This window comes from Dermacentor variabilis, chromosome 1 (genome assembly GCF_050947875.1).
Source record: "Dermacentor variabilis isolate Ectoservices chromosome 1, ASM5094787v1, whole genome shotgun sequence".
In the NCBI taxonomy this organism is placed as follows: Eukaryota; Metazoa; Arthropoda; class Arachnida; order Ixodida; family Ixodidae; genus Dermacentor; species Dermacentor variabilis.
Window position 1 is genome coordinate 159,403,140 of NC_134568.1, and position 19,283 is coordinate 159,422,422.

Below are 19,283 nucleotides of genomic sequence, written 5' to 3' on the forward strand. Positions count from 1 at the left end.
TCCTGAACTTTTGTTCCCTTGTCCGGCTATTCATCATTAATCATCAACCCCACTCTTACACTCTCTCTGTTAAGGTCCTCAATCATTTCTTGTAACTCGTCCCCAGTGTTGCTGAACAGGACAATGTCATATGCAAACCGAAGGTTGCTGAGATATTCGCTGTTGATCCTTACTCCTACGCCTTCCCAGTTTAATAGCTTGAATACTTCTTCCAAGCACGAAGTGAATAGCATTGCAGAGATTGTGTCTCCTTGTCTGACCTCTTTCGTTATAGGTATGTTCCTACTTTTCTTGTGTAGAATTAAGGTAGCTGTGGAATCTATGTAGATATTTGCGAATATGTTAACGTATGTGGCCTGAACTACTTGATTACGTAATGCCTCTATGACTGCTAGTATCTATGCTGAATCAAATGCCTTTTCGTAATCTATGAAAGTCATATAGAGAGGCTGATTGTACTCTAGATTTCTCGATTACCTTATTAATGACATGGATGTGATTCATTCTAGAGTATCCCTTCCTGAAGCCAGCCTGTTCCCTTGATTGACTGAAGTCCAGTGTTGCCCTTATTCTATTGTAGATTATCTTGGAGATTATCTTGAATATTTTATATAATACTGGAAGTAAGCTAATGGGCCAATAATTTTTCAATTCTTTAATGTGTCTCTTTTTGTGGATTAGTATAATGTTTGCATTCTTCCAGTTCTCTGAGACCCTTGAAGTCGACAGATGCACTTCGTATAGAGAGCCGCCAGTTTTTCAGGCATTATATCTCCTCCATCTTCGATTAAATCGACTGTTATTCCATCTTCTCCTGCCTCTTTTCCCTGTTTCAAGTCTTGCAAGGCCCTTCTAACCTCATCGCTAGTTATACAAAGAGTCTCTGCATGCAACCTGTTCATTACTGCTTTGAATAGAGGTATCGTGGCTCATCTGCGTACTGCACAGATCAGTGTAGAATTCTTCCACTGCTTTTATTATATCTTCCAGATTGCTGATGATATTACCTTGCTTATCTTTCAGTGCATGTATCCTGGTTTGTCCTATGCCAAGTTTCTTTCTCACTGATTTCAGGCTGCATCTATTTTTTACGGCTTCTTCAGTCTTTCTCACATTATAGTTTCGAATATCCCTTATTTTCTCCTTGTTAACTAGTTTTGACAGTTCCGCGAATTCTACCTTATCTCTTGAGTTGGATACTTTCATCGTTTGTGGGTTTTTTATTAGATCCTTTGTGACTTGGGAGAGCTTGCTTACTGGTCGCCTTGGTGCCTTACCTCCCACTTCAATTGCTGCCTCTGTAGCCAACCTAGTTACGGTTTAATTCATAACCTCTATGTCATCTTCATCTTTCTGTTCTAAGGCTGCATATTTGTTTGCAAGTACCAGCCTGAATTTGTCTGCTTTTACCCTTACTGCCTCTAGGTTGACCTGTTTCTTCTTGACCAATTTTGCTCTTTCTCTCTTCAAATTGTGGCGTATCCTAGAACTCACCAACCTATGATCACTGCACTTTACCTAACACTTCAACATCCTTCACTACGCTCGGATCGCAGAAAGTATGAAACATATTTCGTTTCTTGAAATCTGGATCATTTCTTGGACGGTATGAGATCGTATCATGACATATTATATGTAGATTTAGGCATGTATTACATAAGTCTTCTTAACGACTGAGTTTGACACATGTTTCATCTTTCTTTCGCTTGTGCTTTACTTACCAACCGTGGTTGCTTAGTGGCTTTGGCGTTGCGCTGCTAAGGGCGTGGTCGCGGCATGAAATCGCGGCCGCGGTGGCCGCATTACGATGGGGGCGAAATGCAAAAACGCCTGTGTACCGTGCATGCATTGGGTGCACATTAAGGAACCCTAGGTAATCGAAAATAAATCAGAGTCCCCCACTACGGCGTGCCTCGTAATGAGATAGTGGTTTTGGCACGTCAAACCCCAGAAATTATTATTATTATTATTATTATTATTATTATTATTATTATTATTATTATTATTATCATTATTATTATTATTATTATTATTATTATTATTATCATTATTATTATTATTATTATTATTATTATTATTATTATTATTATTATTGTACGTTACTTATTATAATATGATCTCCTGTATTAGTATGTCCTGTGCGTTTGACGGGGCCAGGCCAACCAGTTTATTTTATTCAGCACAATATATATGCTGCTAGGCTCCATGATTTTGCCGTATACTTAAAAGCACGTACCTAAGCTGTAACCGAGAAGTCCTGAATCTGGTCGCGATATGGTAGGCTTCCCCACGCGTGTATACTATGCAAAGCGGTGCAGCACGATCCAACGGTGGCGGGGAGATGTATACACGCAGTCCACAGATGGCTTCCTGTCCCGCAAGCGATCATATATTACTTGCACTGGGCGCTGGCAAACACCGACGGTTCTTCGTAGCGTGCATCGTACCACAGCGCCCAGCTATGCATTGCACTGAGAGAGGCGCGGTGCCTGCGGCAATGCATTGCGACGCCGCTTTACCGGTGTTGGCATTGCGCTGCACGTGCTTTCTTGGAGACTCGTCGGTTCGTGAATCAAATGCAGACAAACGTGTGCAAGCAGTAAGCTCAGTAAATGCCCCCTCGCGGAGGGCTCTCTTACCGCGGTAGTGTAGTATTTCGTATACATCCTGCTTCCAAGTGTCATGGCGCTGCGCACAGCACACGTCTGCTGCCGCATGCAAGCCGCATGCTGCTTCATATTGCGGGAAGCACCTCAGCAATGTGCAGGAGTTTCCAGAAGTTCTTCCAGTGACACTGGAGTTTTCCCAACGTTTTCCAGGAGTGCCGGCAGATTATTCTCAAGGTCACATGGAATTCTCTATAACTTGTCTCTGTTTCAGAGGCTCACAATTGCTGTTCGCAGTAATTTGAGTTAAGAGAATCAGTTAGTCACTGCCGTCTGATGGTTTATTATAAATAATTTCTGATATACCGTGCGGTACATTCGCAGCCGCTCTACAATTGTGCAGATGCGTTTTTAACGTGAAACATCTTGCATGTTCGGTCAGCACTGGGGGTTGCCTGCTAAAACCGCATGTAACAAAAAACATGTAATACTATTATCGCTTACATCTTTGCCACCGTACTACCCACGCTCCTTGATTTGGAGGAGAGAAGACATCATTTTGTCGTGCATGGATCGCGTTCAGAGACGGCGCCGTTGTCGCAACCGGAGCTAAATTACAGCCTCACTTGCCGTTCAGAGAGGTCTCGGCTGCACGCATGTCGATCCGAGCGGAAGTGGTAGCGTTTGAGAGAGCTCACTCTGTCATAGATAAGTATTATACGTCTAACTAGAGCTTGTGTTCATGAAGGGTTGTAAGGCTTACAAGCGTGCAATTTGTTGCAGAAATTTGATGGTTTCTCGGCTATGGCGTCCCCGTGTTCGACACGTACAGGTCCAGAAATGGCGTAAAGAGACACGGGCAGCAAGACAGACGGATGCCGATTCGCGCCCATCCACCACTATGACCACGGCGCACCCACTACGAAGAGGGAGCGAGTACTATGGCAAGCGTGTTTACAGGAGGTATTATGGATTGGGAAGAACTGGGGATAAGAGTTAATGTAGAATACCTCAGTAACTTGCGATTCGCTGATGATATTGCCTTGCTTAGTAACTCAGGGGACCAACTGGAATGCATGCTCACTGACCTGGAGAGGCAAAGCAGAAGGGTGGGTCTACAAATTAATCTGCAGAAAACTAAAGTAATGTTTAACAGTCTCGGGAAGAGAACAGCAGTTTACGATAGGTAGCGAGGCACTGGAAGTGGTGAGGGACTACATCTACTTAGGGCAGGTAGTGACTGCGGATCCGGATCATGGGCTGAAATAATACGAAGAATAAGAATGGGCTGGGGTGCGTTTGGCAGGCATTCTAAGATCATGAACAGCAGGTTGCCATTATCCCTCAAGAGAAAAGTGTATAACAGCTGTGTCTTACCAGTACTTACCTACGGGGCAGAAACCTGGAGGCTTGCGAAAAGGGTTCTACTTAAGTTGAGGACGACGCAACGAGCTATGGAAATAATATTGATAGGTGCAACGTTAAGGGATAAGAAAAGAGCAGATTGGGTGAGGGAACAAACGCGAGTTAATGACATCTTAGTTGAAATCAAGAAAAAGAAATGGGGGTCATGTGCAGGACATGTAATGAGGAGGGAAGATAACCGATGGTCATTAAGGTTTATGGACTGGATTCCAAGGGAAGGGAAGCGTAGCAGGGGGCGGCAGAAAGTTAGGTGGGCGGATGAGATTAAGAAGTTTGCAGGGACAACATGGCCACAATTAGTACATGACCGGGGTAATTGGAGAAGTATGGGAGAGGCCTTTGCCCTGCAGTTGGCGTACCCAGGATGATGATGATGATGATGATGATGATGATGGTGGTGGTGGTGATGATGATGACGACGACGACGACGACTATGGCAAGATTGGACCGTATACAGGACCCCCTCTAGACGTTTATATTGCTTCTGTTCTTTGCCGCCCTTGGCAGCCATTTCTTTCTATTTGTACTCATTCTCATACTCGGTTGCCCGTTCTATTAGATAGTCGTTCCGACTTCAGTACGCTTTCTTTTTATCTCAGGATGCCATCTACTTACATATGTTGCATGCCGACGTCTTTCTATTCCTTTACTAATTATGTCTATCATCTCCATTGCTCATTTCACGACTCTTAACTTCCTTAGGCCTGTGGTCTTATATGCATAAAATCGGCGTCCCCTTGAACGGTGTAACTTACGTGCGCGTCACATGCGACCTGTCCGCCTGTCAAGGTTCGCGCGGTAAGAAATAGGGCGGAGGTGGAAGGCGGCGAGATTATGCTGTGCTACGCAGCCTTTCGTGCTGACACGTTGCAGGCAACGTGTTATGACTCGAGTATACGCCTCACAAGCAACTTCTGGAGGTCGCGAGCGGACGTTTATTCGGCAAACCTTCACGCGCCCCCTTCGCATTCGAGTTGGGCGCTCCCATGGACGTACCGCTGCAGGCCGCGAAGGGAGAGGAATCGCACCTGGCACGCTGAAGGCGCACGTCTGCGAGGCAGCTGCCCCAAGGACCGGTAGGAGAGGTCACGGTGGAGTGCAGCGGCCCAAGGAAGCGCAAACACGCGCCCGGAACGCTATGCAGCAAAGGGCCAGTTCCGACCCAAATACTCGGCGTGCTTGTTTCCGCCGCTACACTTTCGGGCAATGCATCGCGCCCTCCTCGACGCGCCGGGAATCGGGCCTTGCTCTTTCCTCTCGCGTGCACGCTCGGGGGAACTTGATCGGAGGCGCGGAGAACCGCCGGAGTCGTGCGGCCTCTTTCAATTTGTTCCGATGCATGATTAAGTTATTGCGCCGCTACTGTAGGTCCCACACGCGGTCCGGCGCTGTGGGCCAACCAGCCAACTGTCCGAGCGTGGACGGCCGGGCCCGCTCGTGGTTTTCCAGCGCCGCCCGGCAGAAATTGCTCTACTGCGCGGAGCCGCGCCGACATCCAACTACCACAGAGAGAAAGAGGAAGACTTATATTGAATAAACACTGTTATAGTAACGATCAAGCAAGCCACTCAGTCCACAGAGAGTGCACTTTACTACGCATCGGCGTTGTTTGAAGCGCGCTGCACAGCGATAACGTTCCGGTGAATGAGGACAGAGTCGCGCGCGTAGACCACTCTGAATGCGCAACCGGCAGATATTACGCACGTGCCCTTTTATGACGTACGCGCTGGTGAATCGGCTCAGTTTACTGATTCTGTTGCCTGTTGCGTGCATGAGTCGGTCAGTAAGGGATGTCACGTTGGATCCACTGAAGAGTAACTGTGAGCGAGCGCTTTTGTTCTTCCTTTAGGAACGACATGAGCGTGACAGAATCACGGAAGGTGTAGGCTTTAATGGAGCTGTATGATAAGGAGGCTCGTAGTATTTATTATACTGTACCCCATGATCTCTAAGGCATGACGCAGAAATTCGCGTATTTCTCTCTCTTCTCCGCGTAAATTGTAAAAATTATGCAAAGGGGAACTGAAACACGAGAACAGACATTTATTTTGCTTTAAAGACTAACAAAAAGCATTGCTAATGTATGAAGATACGCTCTCAAGCAGGTCCGTTGTAAGCCGCCATGAATCGTATACAGTGCAAGCGACATGACGGTTGAAAAGTAGAGAGAGCAGATAGCACAACACGGTCACTGACAGGCTCGTACCAAAACCTCTTGCTCTATTTTGTTGCCATCACAACCCTACAAACCCGCTTGCTGCTCACGTAATGCAGTATTTGCAATGTCCGACGCATTCATCTGCGTTCCTTGCCTTTCGTGCTACTAAGACCGCCGTTAATCGAATCCCATTTCGAACGCCGGCGCGGGATATATTTCGAGCGTCCATCGTGCCGGTTACCGAGCCTACGTCGGCATGCTTCATCGCTCTCGTGTGCGACGAGTTCACGAAAGGAGCGTCTGCAAGAAGGGGATGCCCGCGAGTGGTGGACGTGAATAGCCGTGCAGAATGCGGTCAAGGTCCTTGAGACCCGTCCTCTTCGGAGGAGCGGACTTCTCGGCAAAGCTAACCTTGATCACAACGGGCTTCGGACGATTCCCTTTGGCTCCTGGCTGTGTGTGTGTGTGTGTGTGTGTGTGTGTGTGTGTGTGTGTGTGTGTGTGTGTGTGTGTGTGTGTGTGTGTGTGTGTGTGTGTGTGTGTGTGTGTGTGTTAGTGCGAGCGCGTACCTCTTCCTTTTCTCGCTCCTCTCTCTTCTCCCCACCCTCGTTGAGCGGCTTTTACGAATTCGCTTCCTGTTTCCTCGTATTCCCCCCCTGAGGCGCTCCTTCGGAACCAGTTGCGCGGACTTTGTCGATTAACTGCAGCGTACACCTCCGGCGCGTTTGTGTAACGCCACTCACACGTAACAGCCCGGAGGGCCCTCCGTCCCGCTGATGTCCCTGTCAGGCGCACTTCGGCGTGCACGCGACGGCCCGGCTTGTCTCGAGCGGTGCTGTCCCTTGTCTCGTGCAGCCCTGCCTCTTCGCGCTCGGATGACGCAACGTGCCTTGCGTATACGGCGAGGCTTTGAAAAGGGGGTAATTTAGGCACGAACTGATGAAAAAAAGAAAGCGCCGCTCCCTGCATATCAGCCACGACTGGGCTCGCGTGCGGATCTGGGGGCATAATGTGAACACATCCTTCCTTCCTTTTATTCGTTGTGCGCATTTATCGCGCCCCATTGAGCGTCGAGCGGCGCATACTGTGGACCGGTCAACCTGATAATGGCGCCGTTTGTATGCCGGCCTGGTTGCCATCGCATGCTTCTCGGAATGCATTCCAGTTCGTTATCGTTGCCATGCTCACGGAGCCCACAAGCTAGCGGAGGACAATACACTCGTCATCCTTGGCGACTTCAACGCCATGTACAAGAGCTGGGGGTACCAAAAGGACAACGTCAAAGGCAAAACACTAGCAGAAGTAGTGGAGAAATTCAACTGCAACCTAATTACCGACCCAGCAAACTCTAGAAGGGTATACAGCGTCAGCGTCGGCATCTGCCCCGACCTCACTTTCTAAGGGAAAGCGGAGACTCGCAATGAGAAAAACCCAATGGAAAATTTGGGTAGCGACCACTACATACTCAAGACACGGGTAACCTCAGACAGGATGAGGATCACGTGAGCAAAGCTGCCACGTCGGAAGTTAGGGCTAGAGCGGGTAGAGAACGAAAGCGTTTAACAACGCTAACAGCGCAGCTAAGGCCGTTTAACAACGGCCTTAGCTGCGCTGTCGTTCGCGGCTCACCTATGATAAATAATGAGACATCAAAAAGAATTCAGAAAAAGGTCGCGAAGGGCTATCGCATGTCCCCGTGCACGACGAAGTCATGGCGAAAGTATTTTCGAGCTCCGCCAGCGCTCACGCAACGATGTTTGCTGTTGTCCTGGAAGTGCTCATTCGCCTTCGACAAAAACCCACAGCACGGCGCAAATACGTGCGTTATGTACAAATGTCTGACGCGGTCGTGACGAAAAAAGGCTGCGCGGAAAACGGGACAAGAGTGAACCGAAGACCGTCTTGTCCTATCCTCTCACCATGCTTTCATCGTTGTTTTTCGAGTTTGAAGCTCTATACCAAGCTTAAATTCAGGCGCATTTCCAATATAGCGTGTTTCATTTATTTATTTCTGGTTAGTGAATATTCTTTTTATTGCTTTGAAAGCGCAATTCGGCTTCTCAGATGAATTATCTGAAGAGACGGACATTACTTGCACGGCAAATCGCAATGTCCACGTAGTTATAATGAAAAGATTCACTGATTAACTTTTTAATTCTTCAGTGTGTCTTACCTATTGAAATTTTGAAGCGTAGCAGTTTTACAGTCGTGCCTGCTTCGAGGAAATGGCAATCACAAATGTTTGCATGTGCAGCTTCAAAATATAGTACGAAATATATTTTCGTTCCTGCTTACAGTTTCACCAGAGCATCCCTCTAAGAAGCCGGAAATATGACTACTACGCCAACGCATGTTTTAGCACATTTTGAGGACGGATAACTCGAGTGATGCTAGTCTCGGGATTTCTGCTATAGGCAGATCTAACTTCACCATACCTCTCAACTTCAATTTCGCAATTTGAACAAGTGAATAAATAAATAAAGAAAAGTTTATTAGTGCATATTCTTTTATTAAATACATGACCATTTCAGTTAGCTATGCAAGTGATGTCTGCCTTTTCATATAATCCACCTGAGCAGACCGAATTTCACCGTCTTCTGTAGGGATATTTTTTTTTACAATGCCTTCCAATTGAAGAAAGAAACAAAATGAACAGGCGATAGCTTTCACACCGAACTGAAAATATGGTACTATAACACACATGCGCACGTTCAACCGTTGGTTGTTGTTGTTTATTAACTGCGACAACATAGGAAGTTTGACTACTGATGAGCCCGCTGCACCAAAAGCGTAGCTAACACACACATACAACACACACACTACAGGAGAGATCAGTATGAATAGAAAAATAAAATTAAATAATCGAAAGCTTTCACAATCGCGCCGAGTGAAACTCCCTAAACACACTCTATAAATATACAAAGTTCTTGCATTATACAGAGTCATGCATAATACAGAGTCAGCCTGTGACAAGCACAATTGCTCTGCTCACGATTAAATGCATAAGTTCAAAGCAGAGCGTACAAGAAGTGTGTGGTGCGATAAAGTTGACAGAATAATAAAATGAGTTGAAATAAGAAAAAGCCATCATGGCGTTATTGCAAGACATAACTTATGTCACTTCATATATCAGTATTCACACTAAACTAATGAGATCACTACCCACAAGAAACTCCCGCGATATTGCTGAGAGTCCGTGCGATCGCTGCAGTGAGATGACATTGGCTGCTGCTTTGCAGACAGCTTAGAACACGAGTATATTCGATTGCTTTTTCAAGGTAGAAACCGGTACGGCGGACTCCATTGCGACGACCGCACACAGTGACCGTGCGTTGTATTTTGTTAAAGACAGAGCGTGTGCAGAAGGTACTTCTCTTTACAGTTTGCCGAGGACCAGTCATTTGGCACTTTTCGACGTCGCTTGTTTTAAGGGTACTTACAGAAATGTCCAGGAGCGCACCCGCGTGGCACTTCATTTGAGTGCCGGAAGCCAAACTATATGTGCGGAGCGCGCCGCGATACCCCTTACGTCAGCGGCGCGCTCCCGAAAGTTGGCGCCACCGTTTGTCCTCGCAACCAAGCAGCTTAGTGGGGCATTTGCGAAGCTTCAAGTAGACTTCTTGTGACATTTTAATGCGAAAGCTTTGTGTGCCCTATTACACTAAAATCCGGCGGCGTCGCCACTGTGCGATGGTAACAAAAATGGCCGACGGCGCAAATAGTAAAAACTTGTCAGAAATGCTCGGATTGACGTCACATTTCTCAGCGATGTTCCTGTAAACAAAGTACTAATGCCTTTGAAAGGATTATTGGGTAAATTTCGGTCCGGGTGGGAATCGAACCGGGACCTACGGGGTCCGTGACGAGCAGGCTACCCCGACGTGCTCGACCGTGGAGCACGGCGGCTCCATGGTTCTGGTGGCTAGTGCCTGCGTCGTTGGGCATGTGACGGCGCAGCCACTGGGGAACAGGTGGCACCACGTCATGAGTGAATAAATTGGCGTATAAAATCAAAAGCATTTAGGTCTTATTGAATGCCGCTGAGCGGTCCTCAGAACGAACTCCTCGCGGGCAAGCGAGCGCGCTGAGACGCTTGGCTCGTTTTCATTTGGCCTTACCGAGGCGCAGTTATAACGCAGGCGAGAGCTTGCGCGGACAGAACCGCGTCGAAGAAAACATTCCACCAAAGGCATCCCTTTGGTGGGGATCCCTTTGTTGGGGATCCCTATAATGCGAAAGCATTCTAGTCGACTATAATGCTTTCGCATTCCCACACATAAGCAGTCTGAAGTGCCTCTGCCAATTTTTTTCCCCTCTTTCTTTCCTTGGCATTTACAAATGCCTGCATTTCGAGGCTTCAGTGCTTGCGTCCATCGCCTCGCACGTTTGACTTCGTTCATGTCGGCGTGCTCGGACCGGACGAAAGGCGCGGGTACGGCCTCTGCTGCGGCAGAGGCGCACCCGAATCGCAGCGGCCGGATCTCTTTCGCCTCGTTGCCCACGCAGAGCGGAGCAAGTCGTGTCTGCTAGCTTTTCTCGACAAGGAGTGCCTAAAGCTGAGCGCCTCGGAAACATTGTCTGAGGCATATGAAACACGTCTTGCCTTAATTTCTTTCCTGCAATTTTCTACAAGCTAATAAAATAATTTCAGTGGTCCTAATTTTTTACTATACTTACTACTCTATAGATGCAATAACGTTTATAATGGTATTATGCCATTATGTTATTGTTTACCGTTTATTGTTATTGCTCCACATATTGTACTTGCTAAAGTATTAATTTTCCATGTTGCATGCATATTCCTTTCATTATACTGATGTTTCTTCTTCCCGATTCCATACTAATATGTTACCGTATTTCCCCCCTTACACAATGAAATAAATAAATAAATAAACAAACAAATAAATAAATAAATAAATAAAAATACATGGTCATATCAATGACTCCATTTTGGGCGAATAATGCATATATGACCGCCATAAAATGCGTATTTTTTTGGCAAAACATGCAACCTGCATGAAATCGAAGCATGTACTATACAAGACCTCTGCAAATTCCATTGCCGAATCACAGCAAGAGGCAGTGCGCTGAGGACACGAGGATACCGAGAATTATACGACTTCCGCCTTTCTCGACGATCGACATGTTAACAATACAAACAAACTTGCAAAAGAGAAATTAAAGACTCGAACTGGCAACTTATCGCTGTTGCTACGTTGCCCCTCAGTGTACCGTCACTGTGCGTTGGCGAGGATTCTATTCAGCCGTGTTTGTTGACAAATTGCGTCGTAGTGACTGAATCGTTCAACTCTGGTGTTATTCAAGATTGGTCGGTTGGTCCAAAATTGAAAGACGCAACAGACCATGGGCAATGCAAGCCGAGACTCGTTTGACGGAAGGGACACGATAATAATGGGGAAAAAATTGAGAAAAATAAAATGTTAGAAATGAAAACAAGTGCGTGGAGGACCATCCCAGAACTGCAGAAAGCCATTTCTCTCTGCTTTTTTTCTCTTTTCTGTCTTTTTCTTTTCTGCCTATACTACCACTCTTCTTCGCAGCACATTTATTTTGTCGTGTAGCTGAATAAACCTATGACCACAGCAGGTCGCGCGCGGCGGCAAACGAAGTGTTTTTGCTACGGAAGCCTCGACTCGGGAACCTAATCGCACTAAACGCGTTTGCGACAACTTTCGTTTTACTTTTCGTGAGCTGCACTGCGGTGACTGAAGGAGAGGAGATGAAAAAGCCTGTGACGCTGGCCTACCTTGACCTGCGCTTCCAGCGCCAACTCATGCGCGTGTCGCATTAATTCGAAGCACGAAGAGTGAAGCCTGTTGTCTCGCACCTCACTGGGGGAAACTCGCCTCCTCTCAGGGTCTTTCGAAGCCGGCGCGAGTGTTCATGCTAGAATGTGTTGTTGGAATCTGTTGTTAGAAATCTGTTGCAAGGTAGCACTGTGCGTCGTCTCGCGTGTCTTCTATTTCGGCGCCGTTGTGCTTGCGCTACGGAGATGACCGATACCAACAAGCCCATATGCCACTCCCATCGACTGGCGATATAGAGACCGCGGACGTTTTCGTGCCTTGAACGGAAACGCAAAGGCGGACTCGAGAACATCAATTGCAGAGAGTGTCCCACGAACAAAGACACAACGTACGTGTTGTGGGAGCCCAAATTCGATGACAGACCGCACGGACATGCACGTTTAAGAAGCGTTGAATTTACGCGGTTAATGATATTGGTGCGACTCCATTTGTGACACGTAGAATTACTAAGCTTTTTTAAAATTTATGGCATGCCTTTCCATACTAAATTCGTTATTCGTCCTAAAACATGCTCTTCACGTAGTCGATCTCGGCACGCTATGTCCTGCGTAATTATTTTTTTCTGACTTTACGCGTGCACTAAATACGATATAAGTACCGCTTGATGACGCGCCCGCTCGCTGTGGCACCAGCGGTTCCAAAAATGACGCCGAAAGAAAAAGAAGAAAAGAACAGTCCGCTTCATGTCTCACTTGTGCACTGCAAGGCGTGATTATGCTTGTAGTGTGGAGATACCTGAATGGTTTCTTCGGACAGATGCGGATTTCTCAGCACCCAGCACACGAGTATACATAATTACGAACTGCTTAAAGGGGCACTACATAAAAAGAAGAAAAAAAAAGATCTTTTGCGTGTCAGTAAAGCACTATTCAGCTATATCAAAAACACCACCCTCATACCACGACAAGACGCTCGGTAAGACAGAAAAAGCGCAACAACAAAAGACGGGTGGCGATGCCTCCTTCCCGCACCAGCTCGCTGCGACGTCATAGATTTTGACATTCTCTACTGGTTAGACCACATTGTGTTCTCAAGGAGCCAAAGATTGAACATGGCGAGTTTCGGGAACCTTTGCTGAGACAATGCGGCCTAAATATGAAAAAAAAATTAATTTTTTGAAACGCTTGACGTCACAGTGACTTACCGGCTTTGGGGATTCGGCGCGAAATTTAAAAAAAAATTGAAACTTTGACCTTGGATTTCTCTTTTAATGACCAACCTAATATTTCGAAATTAACGACAACAGTGATTTATCCGTCTAAACTGATTCAGTGTTTTGCTTTAGGGTCCCTTCAAGAGCCGAAACCAATGGGGCGTACCTTGACTGTTCGGTCTTTCCAATCTACTTTCCATCCAGCGGCAGCCGCGCTTGGCGGGCGGCTGATTAAGCGCTCGTCGATGCACGTCGCTGGAATCAAACGACTCCTCGCTGCCTCCGTGCGCAATTTCACCCGCGCCGCATCGGTTGTCATCGGGATCAGCTGCCGCCCGCGCACGCTATACCCGGGCGAGCGTTCGTGGCTGGGGTGAGTAGCTGCGCCGCTCTGATAGGCCCGCAGCCCACCTCGCCCGGTGGGGGACTCCGCTCCGGTGAAGCACGCGCCAGCGAAAGTAAGGCGCTCCCCTTTGTGGCCCCCCTTGTGCATCTGAGTATCTTCGAGAGAGGGCCGCACTTTCACGCGGCCGATAACGACACAGCGTGCATGAGGCAGCCCGTTCGCACGTCACATTACTTCGCCCTCTTCGTCACCCTATACAGTCACAAAATATTCTTACGCTAAATCTGATCGTAGGAATATACGCGAGCTATACGCGATGCAGGAAGTATCGTTATAGAGAGGACGACCAGGCCAGTGGCAAAGAGCACTTGCGAACGAAAAGCTCTGTGAATTTGGTCCCTGATTCGGACACGCCTTGAGACCTACTACGTCCCAAGCTGTCTGTAACTTGTCCCAAAATTTAGAAATATGCGAGTGCCGCGTAGCTGGTAAAATGTTCTTTGCCGTCTCTCGAAGCGAGTTGGACATTTTTTTTGCCTAATTAGATCATTAGTTATTAAGAATGAAATATATTATAATATGTTTGTACAGAAATAATATTATTAATTACTTAACTTCTCAAATGTCTTGCAAGCAAGAAAGCCTGCAAAACACGAAAAAGTACCGCGCGACTATAATCGCGCAGCACTTTTTGCTTGCTTTTGCGTGCTTTATTTAGGCTCGGGGAAAAAAAAAACCTATGTAGCACGTATTGAGCAAATGAAAGATCTATCGGGAATTTTTCATGATGAAATCCAATTTTCTGATTGAAAATTTTGCTCTGATTATATTACTTGAGAAGTTTATTAAACAATCATAACTAATTATGTAATTAGGCGAAATAACATTGTCTGACTCGCTCCAAGCGACGGCAAACATCATTACCTTGGTTCTGTCCAGCTACGTGGCGCTCACGTATGTTTAAATTTTGGCACAAGTTACGCGGGTCACCCTGGATATCAGAAATTGCTCACACGAAGGCGCACTATACTTTAAGGCCTTCTGGGCTCTGTAAAAGGTTCTCTATAGCATATGCGGACATGTGCAAATGTATTCTCCGTGCGCAGACAGATTTTTGTTTCCCTTTCGAAATAATGTTTGTGTTAATGAAGCGAAAAGAATATAGTCCGCTACACATTGGATTTTCTCCCTCCGTCTCGGGATTCCGGACGCACGGCCAGAGATGTATACACGCTGCAGCGCTATAGGACTTTCTCAGTTCCCCGATACACCGGCTGGCCCGCCGCTGCAGCAGATTTGTGCTCGCCGGATAGTTATAGTGCACCTTTAGCACAAGCGGGAGAGGTGAGATAAGCTGTAAAAGAAATTATATATAGCTGCTTCATACAGGTGGGGGGCATCACCTTTGCTGACAACTTTCAGGCAGCGGCGCTTACACGTATCGCTCACGTTCCCTAAAAACATAACCGCCAGACTTGACGCGAAATGAGGCAACTTTGTTGCATTTTGCATATTCGTTATTGTCGATATCGCGGGGTGTTTCGGAAGGTACAACGCGCACGCGCACTTACGCTGCGACGTGCAGCGGCTAGTCACTTACTAAAGAAAATTAGCCGGCATGCTAGATGAATGCATTATCGATTGAAAATGACAACACGACCCGCCGTGGTCGCTTAGCGGCTATGGCATTGCGCTCCTAAGCACGAGGTCGCGGGATATCAAATCTCGGCCGCGGCGACCGCATTTCCATGCGCACAATGGGGGCGTGTTAAAGAACCCCTGGTGGTCAAAATTATTCCAGAGTCCCCCACTACGGTGTTCCTCATAATCAGCTCGTGGTTTTGACACGTAAAATCCCAGAATTCAAAATGGTAACACGTAAGAAAACCGAGATTCACTAGGAAGCAAGTTACGAAAGGGCAATATAATTTGAGAGCAAATCTACCTTGGAAAACGAACTTCCGCTCTGTGCCATTCACTTCGGTAGGTTGATAAACGAAATGCGTCCCGTGTAGTATATATGCAAAAATAGTTTAAGAAAAAATGGGAAGGCGTCTATGACAGAAGACAACGAAGGCCTGTTTCCTGACGCGCGCGCGAGACAATCGGCGCCTGCACATTCGTCGAAATACTTGCATCATCACTTCACTTGGTATATTTTTTCATGTTACTTTAGCGCGCGCAAGTGCCCCGTACGCGGCTGAACCTGAACACGCCCGATGTCGTCCGAAGGCTTGCGCGTTTTCCTTCTTTCTTTCTTATTTCTTTTTCCGAGCTTACTAACCGTGCGTCGCTCAGCTTATTTACGCTCACTTCCCACTGCACTTCGAACCTCTCTTTTAACGTGTGCAACAGGATTAGTGCTGCACGAGCGTCCTTACTCCATTTACAATGCACCTCATTCGGAACGAGAATTGTTCAAGGCGTTCCGCATACACCTCCCCGAAACGCATATATGCGCACAAAGCAGAAAGGACGGGGCCCATTTTTTACAGTTAAAAAGAGACAAAGAGAGTGGGGCGAGGGAAAGGCGGAGATAAATGGAAAATCTCTGCGACGCGCTTGTGACTGCAAACGCTGAACGTGCAGCGGTTGTGAAATGGCCAAGCGCGCACTTTGAGCGCGCCTGCAGTGTTCCGTTTCCCTTAAGGCCTGTGGCCGTGCGCACGCTTTTGCGCACACGTTGCCACGTTCCCTATACTGCCCACCTTCTGCTTGTATGCGAGCAGCCCTGTTTTTCGCCTTTTTTGCTCTCTCCGCATTGACCGCGTATACGCTAGAAACTTTTACTGCTTCTACTTCCGCCGCACCCTTCGTACATCGAGCGTGCTTCATATACCACGAAACAAATTTGCAGGCTTCGCTTCACGGCTGCTCTCAGGCTGAAACTCAGCCTGAAACCTTGCACTTCTATACTCGCGAGATAATTCAATATTTCCAATTTGACGACCTGGTTCACCGCTGCGTGAATATTTGCAATTTGCTATCACTGCTAGTCGTAGACTGCGCTTTCATTCGTCGAACATGCTTGTTTGTTTGTTGGCGCTATTTAACTTTTCTCTTCGCTCACGAAAAATGGTCGTTTCAGTTCACATGGCGTGCAGTAAGCCCTAAGTTGAGTCCCGTACAAGTTTCCATCGACATAGAGTTATCATTATTGTATACGTGGCGCCACTGCGTATCAATTAAGTTCCCACAGCTCTTTATGATGTGACGATGGCGCCAGAGGAAAGTAATATCGGGTTTAATCTCTCATACGAACAGGCGGGTATAGTGCTAGACCAACAGCTTCCAGGTTTGTTTTATGGGGACGACAATGTGTTGCTAGCTAACAAGCAAAGTGATTTGCAACGTCTGGTTAATATCTGTCGACAGTAAGGCGAGAATTGAGGTTTGAAGTTTAGCGTTAGAAAAGCAGGTGTTATGGTATTCATTGAAAACAGTGAACAGACAGTGGCAATACAGAGCCAGGAAATACCTCGGGTAAAAGAATATAAATATCTCGGTATATGGATAAACGAAGGCATTAGATATATGGAAACACAGAAAAAAACAATAACAGTGAAGGGGAAGAGAAATGCAGCCATAATGGAAGCACAGAGCGCTATGAGGATACAAGGTACGAGGTGCTCTGGGGTATGTGGAAAGGTGTAATGGTTCCAGGATTTACATTTGGAAATGCAGTTGTTTGCTTTAAATCAGGGGTACAATCAGGACTCGACAGGAACCAAAGGTCAGTGGGACGCCTCGTATTGGGCTCTCATGGGAAGACTACAAGTGAAGCTGTGCAGGGTGATATGGGCTGGACTAGCTTTGAAGTAAGGGAAGCTCGCAGTAAAATTGATTATGAAGAACGACTGAGGAATATGGTAGGAAGTAAATGGGCTGAGAGGGTGTTGAGGTATTTCTACAGGAAAAACATTGATTCACAGTGGATGAAAAATAACTAGGAAGCTTACCAGCAAGTCTGCGGCCTGTAGGGTGAGTAACACGGCAGCAAAGAACGTCAAGCGGAAAGTCAGAGAGGCTGAGATAATCTCATGGGTGGCGGCAATGTAAAAGAAACCTGCTATGAGTAACTACTTAAGAGGAAAGAACGAAATCAAGAAAGAAACATTTATACTCAAAAGGGAAGCTCATTATTTTTCGAAGCGAGATCAGGATGCCTTAGAACACGCACCTATAAAGCGAGATATAAGAAGATGGAAGAAGCATGTGCTTGCTGCGTTAAAGCTAAGAAAACGATGGAGCATGTTTTATTAGAATGTGAAGATATCTGCCCAGCGGTCGATTTAGGCAACACTGGCCTCCTTGAAACCCTTGGGTTTAGCGAGGGCAGGGGGAAAGTAAACATGTCCGCAGTAGAGAATAGTAAGATGCGATTTGAAGATTGGAGGAAAAAAAGTTCGGAAACGACAAACAACGGAGGCGTGTAAAAACAAAGTTTACAGTAGGGGTTCAGAAAGTTTGGTTATGGGAATTCATCGGGTTTTTTTTTCCATTCCTCTTTTTATTTTTTAACCGATAGGTAGGACATTAGGCATTATAATAGCAAGAGCTTGGTGGCGCAGCCCACCACCCAGTTCCAAAGGGGATGCTCATAGCATCCATCTATCCATTCAGTTTGCGCGCGCTGTACAAATTCTACATTCTCCTGGCAACACACTGAGCAGATTTTCCGTGTTATGCATACCAAACGCCTCAGCGCGCGCCTTGCTCGAATGATAATTTTGCTTTCATTAACGTTATGTGGTCAGGTAATTTGGCATCTCTGAAAAGTAAATGAACTATCCAATTTACACTCACGGCTGCGAACTATAATTTCGCGATGACAGTCGCTCACTATAGGGGAACACCACTTCTTCCATCTTCTTTTATACTTTTCGACATTTAGCATTGATCTTTACCAGGCGAAATTTCAACATCCTTCTTCGACATCCTTCGCCTTCCCACGGTAGAAGATATTTGGAGTCGGAGCATGGTTAAGTTGCGTAATATATGGTATCTTTACCTTTTGTTTATCAGCATACGAGTACAAGAAAAGGGGGAGTGTGCTTGCATTTGCATTGAGTTAGAGTTAATACGGCGTAATTAACGCGCTATGAACAAAACGTATCAAGCTGATCAGACCAGTGGCAACAGCAGCTCTCGTGGTGCGCAAGCGTATACGTTTTGTGCAATGCAGGACAAACACTGGTTGCTCATACTGCGCAAGCGAAGGTATACCGAGACCGAAACAAGGTAAACAAATGAACTCGCCAAACGTTGCGCATATTTGACATAGTAATGAAAGCCTCAATCGGGCATTGATCTCGCGTGTCGAGTGTTCATTTGGCGCGGGCAGCTCGCTTCCAAGTCTCTGTTGGGCGGTGCGGGTGTTGTGCGCGTGTGTACGCGTGCGTGTATACATAACGTGTGTATGTTTTGTGCGCAGCTGTTCGGCATGATCTGTCTGGGCTGTGCCTCCCCGGCGCTGATCGGCTACGCCCGGTTCTTCCTGTTCGTGGCGGCGCTCTGCTACATCGTCACGGTCCTGCTGTGCATCATCTACGTACTGGGCGTCAACACGGCCCTGTCGGCGCTGCCCTGGCTGTTGGGCGTGAGTACACATCCACCCGCGCGGGGCCGCGACTGCGCCTTGTAGCTTTCCCAGCAGCGTTCTTATATTGCCGCAGAGAGGCAGTGACAAAATATGAAATTTTCGTGCCTCAACAGGACTACGCGCGAGCCTGTAGCTAGCGTTTGAGTTCTGAGCTGACTCAGCGAC

At 46.8% G+C, this 19,283-nt stretch overlaps 1 protein-coding gene across 1 annotated transcript in view; it reads left to right on the top strand.

The window, feature by feature from the left end:
• LOC142587432 (MARVEL domain-containing protein 1-like) overlaps positions 1-19,283 on the top strand; it is a 124,762-nt gene that overhangs the window by 80,477 nt on the left and 25,002 nt on the right. Inside the window, exon 3 of the mRNA XM_075698449.1 lies at positions 18,951-19,115. Within this exon, the coding sequence (XP_075554564.1) occupies positions 18,951-19,115 (165 nt within the window). The remainder of the gene's footprint in view (positions 1-18,950; positions 19,116-19,283) is intronic.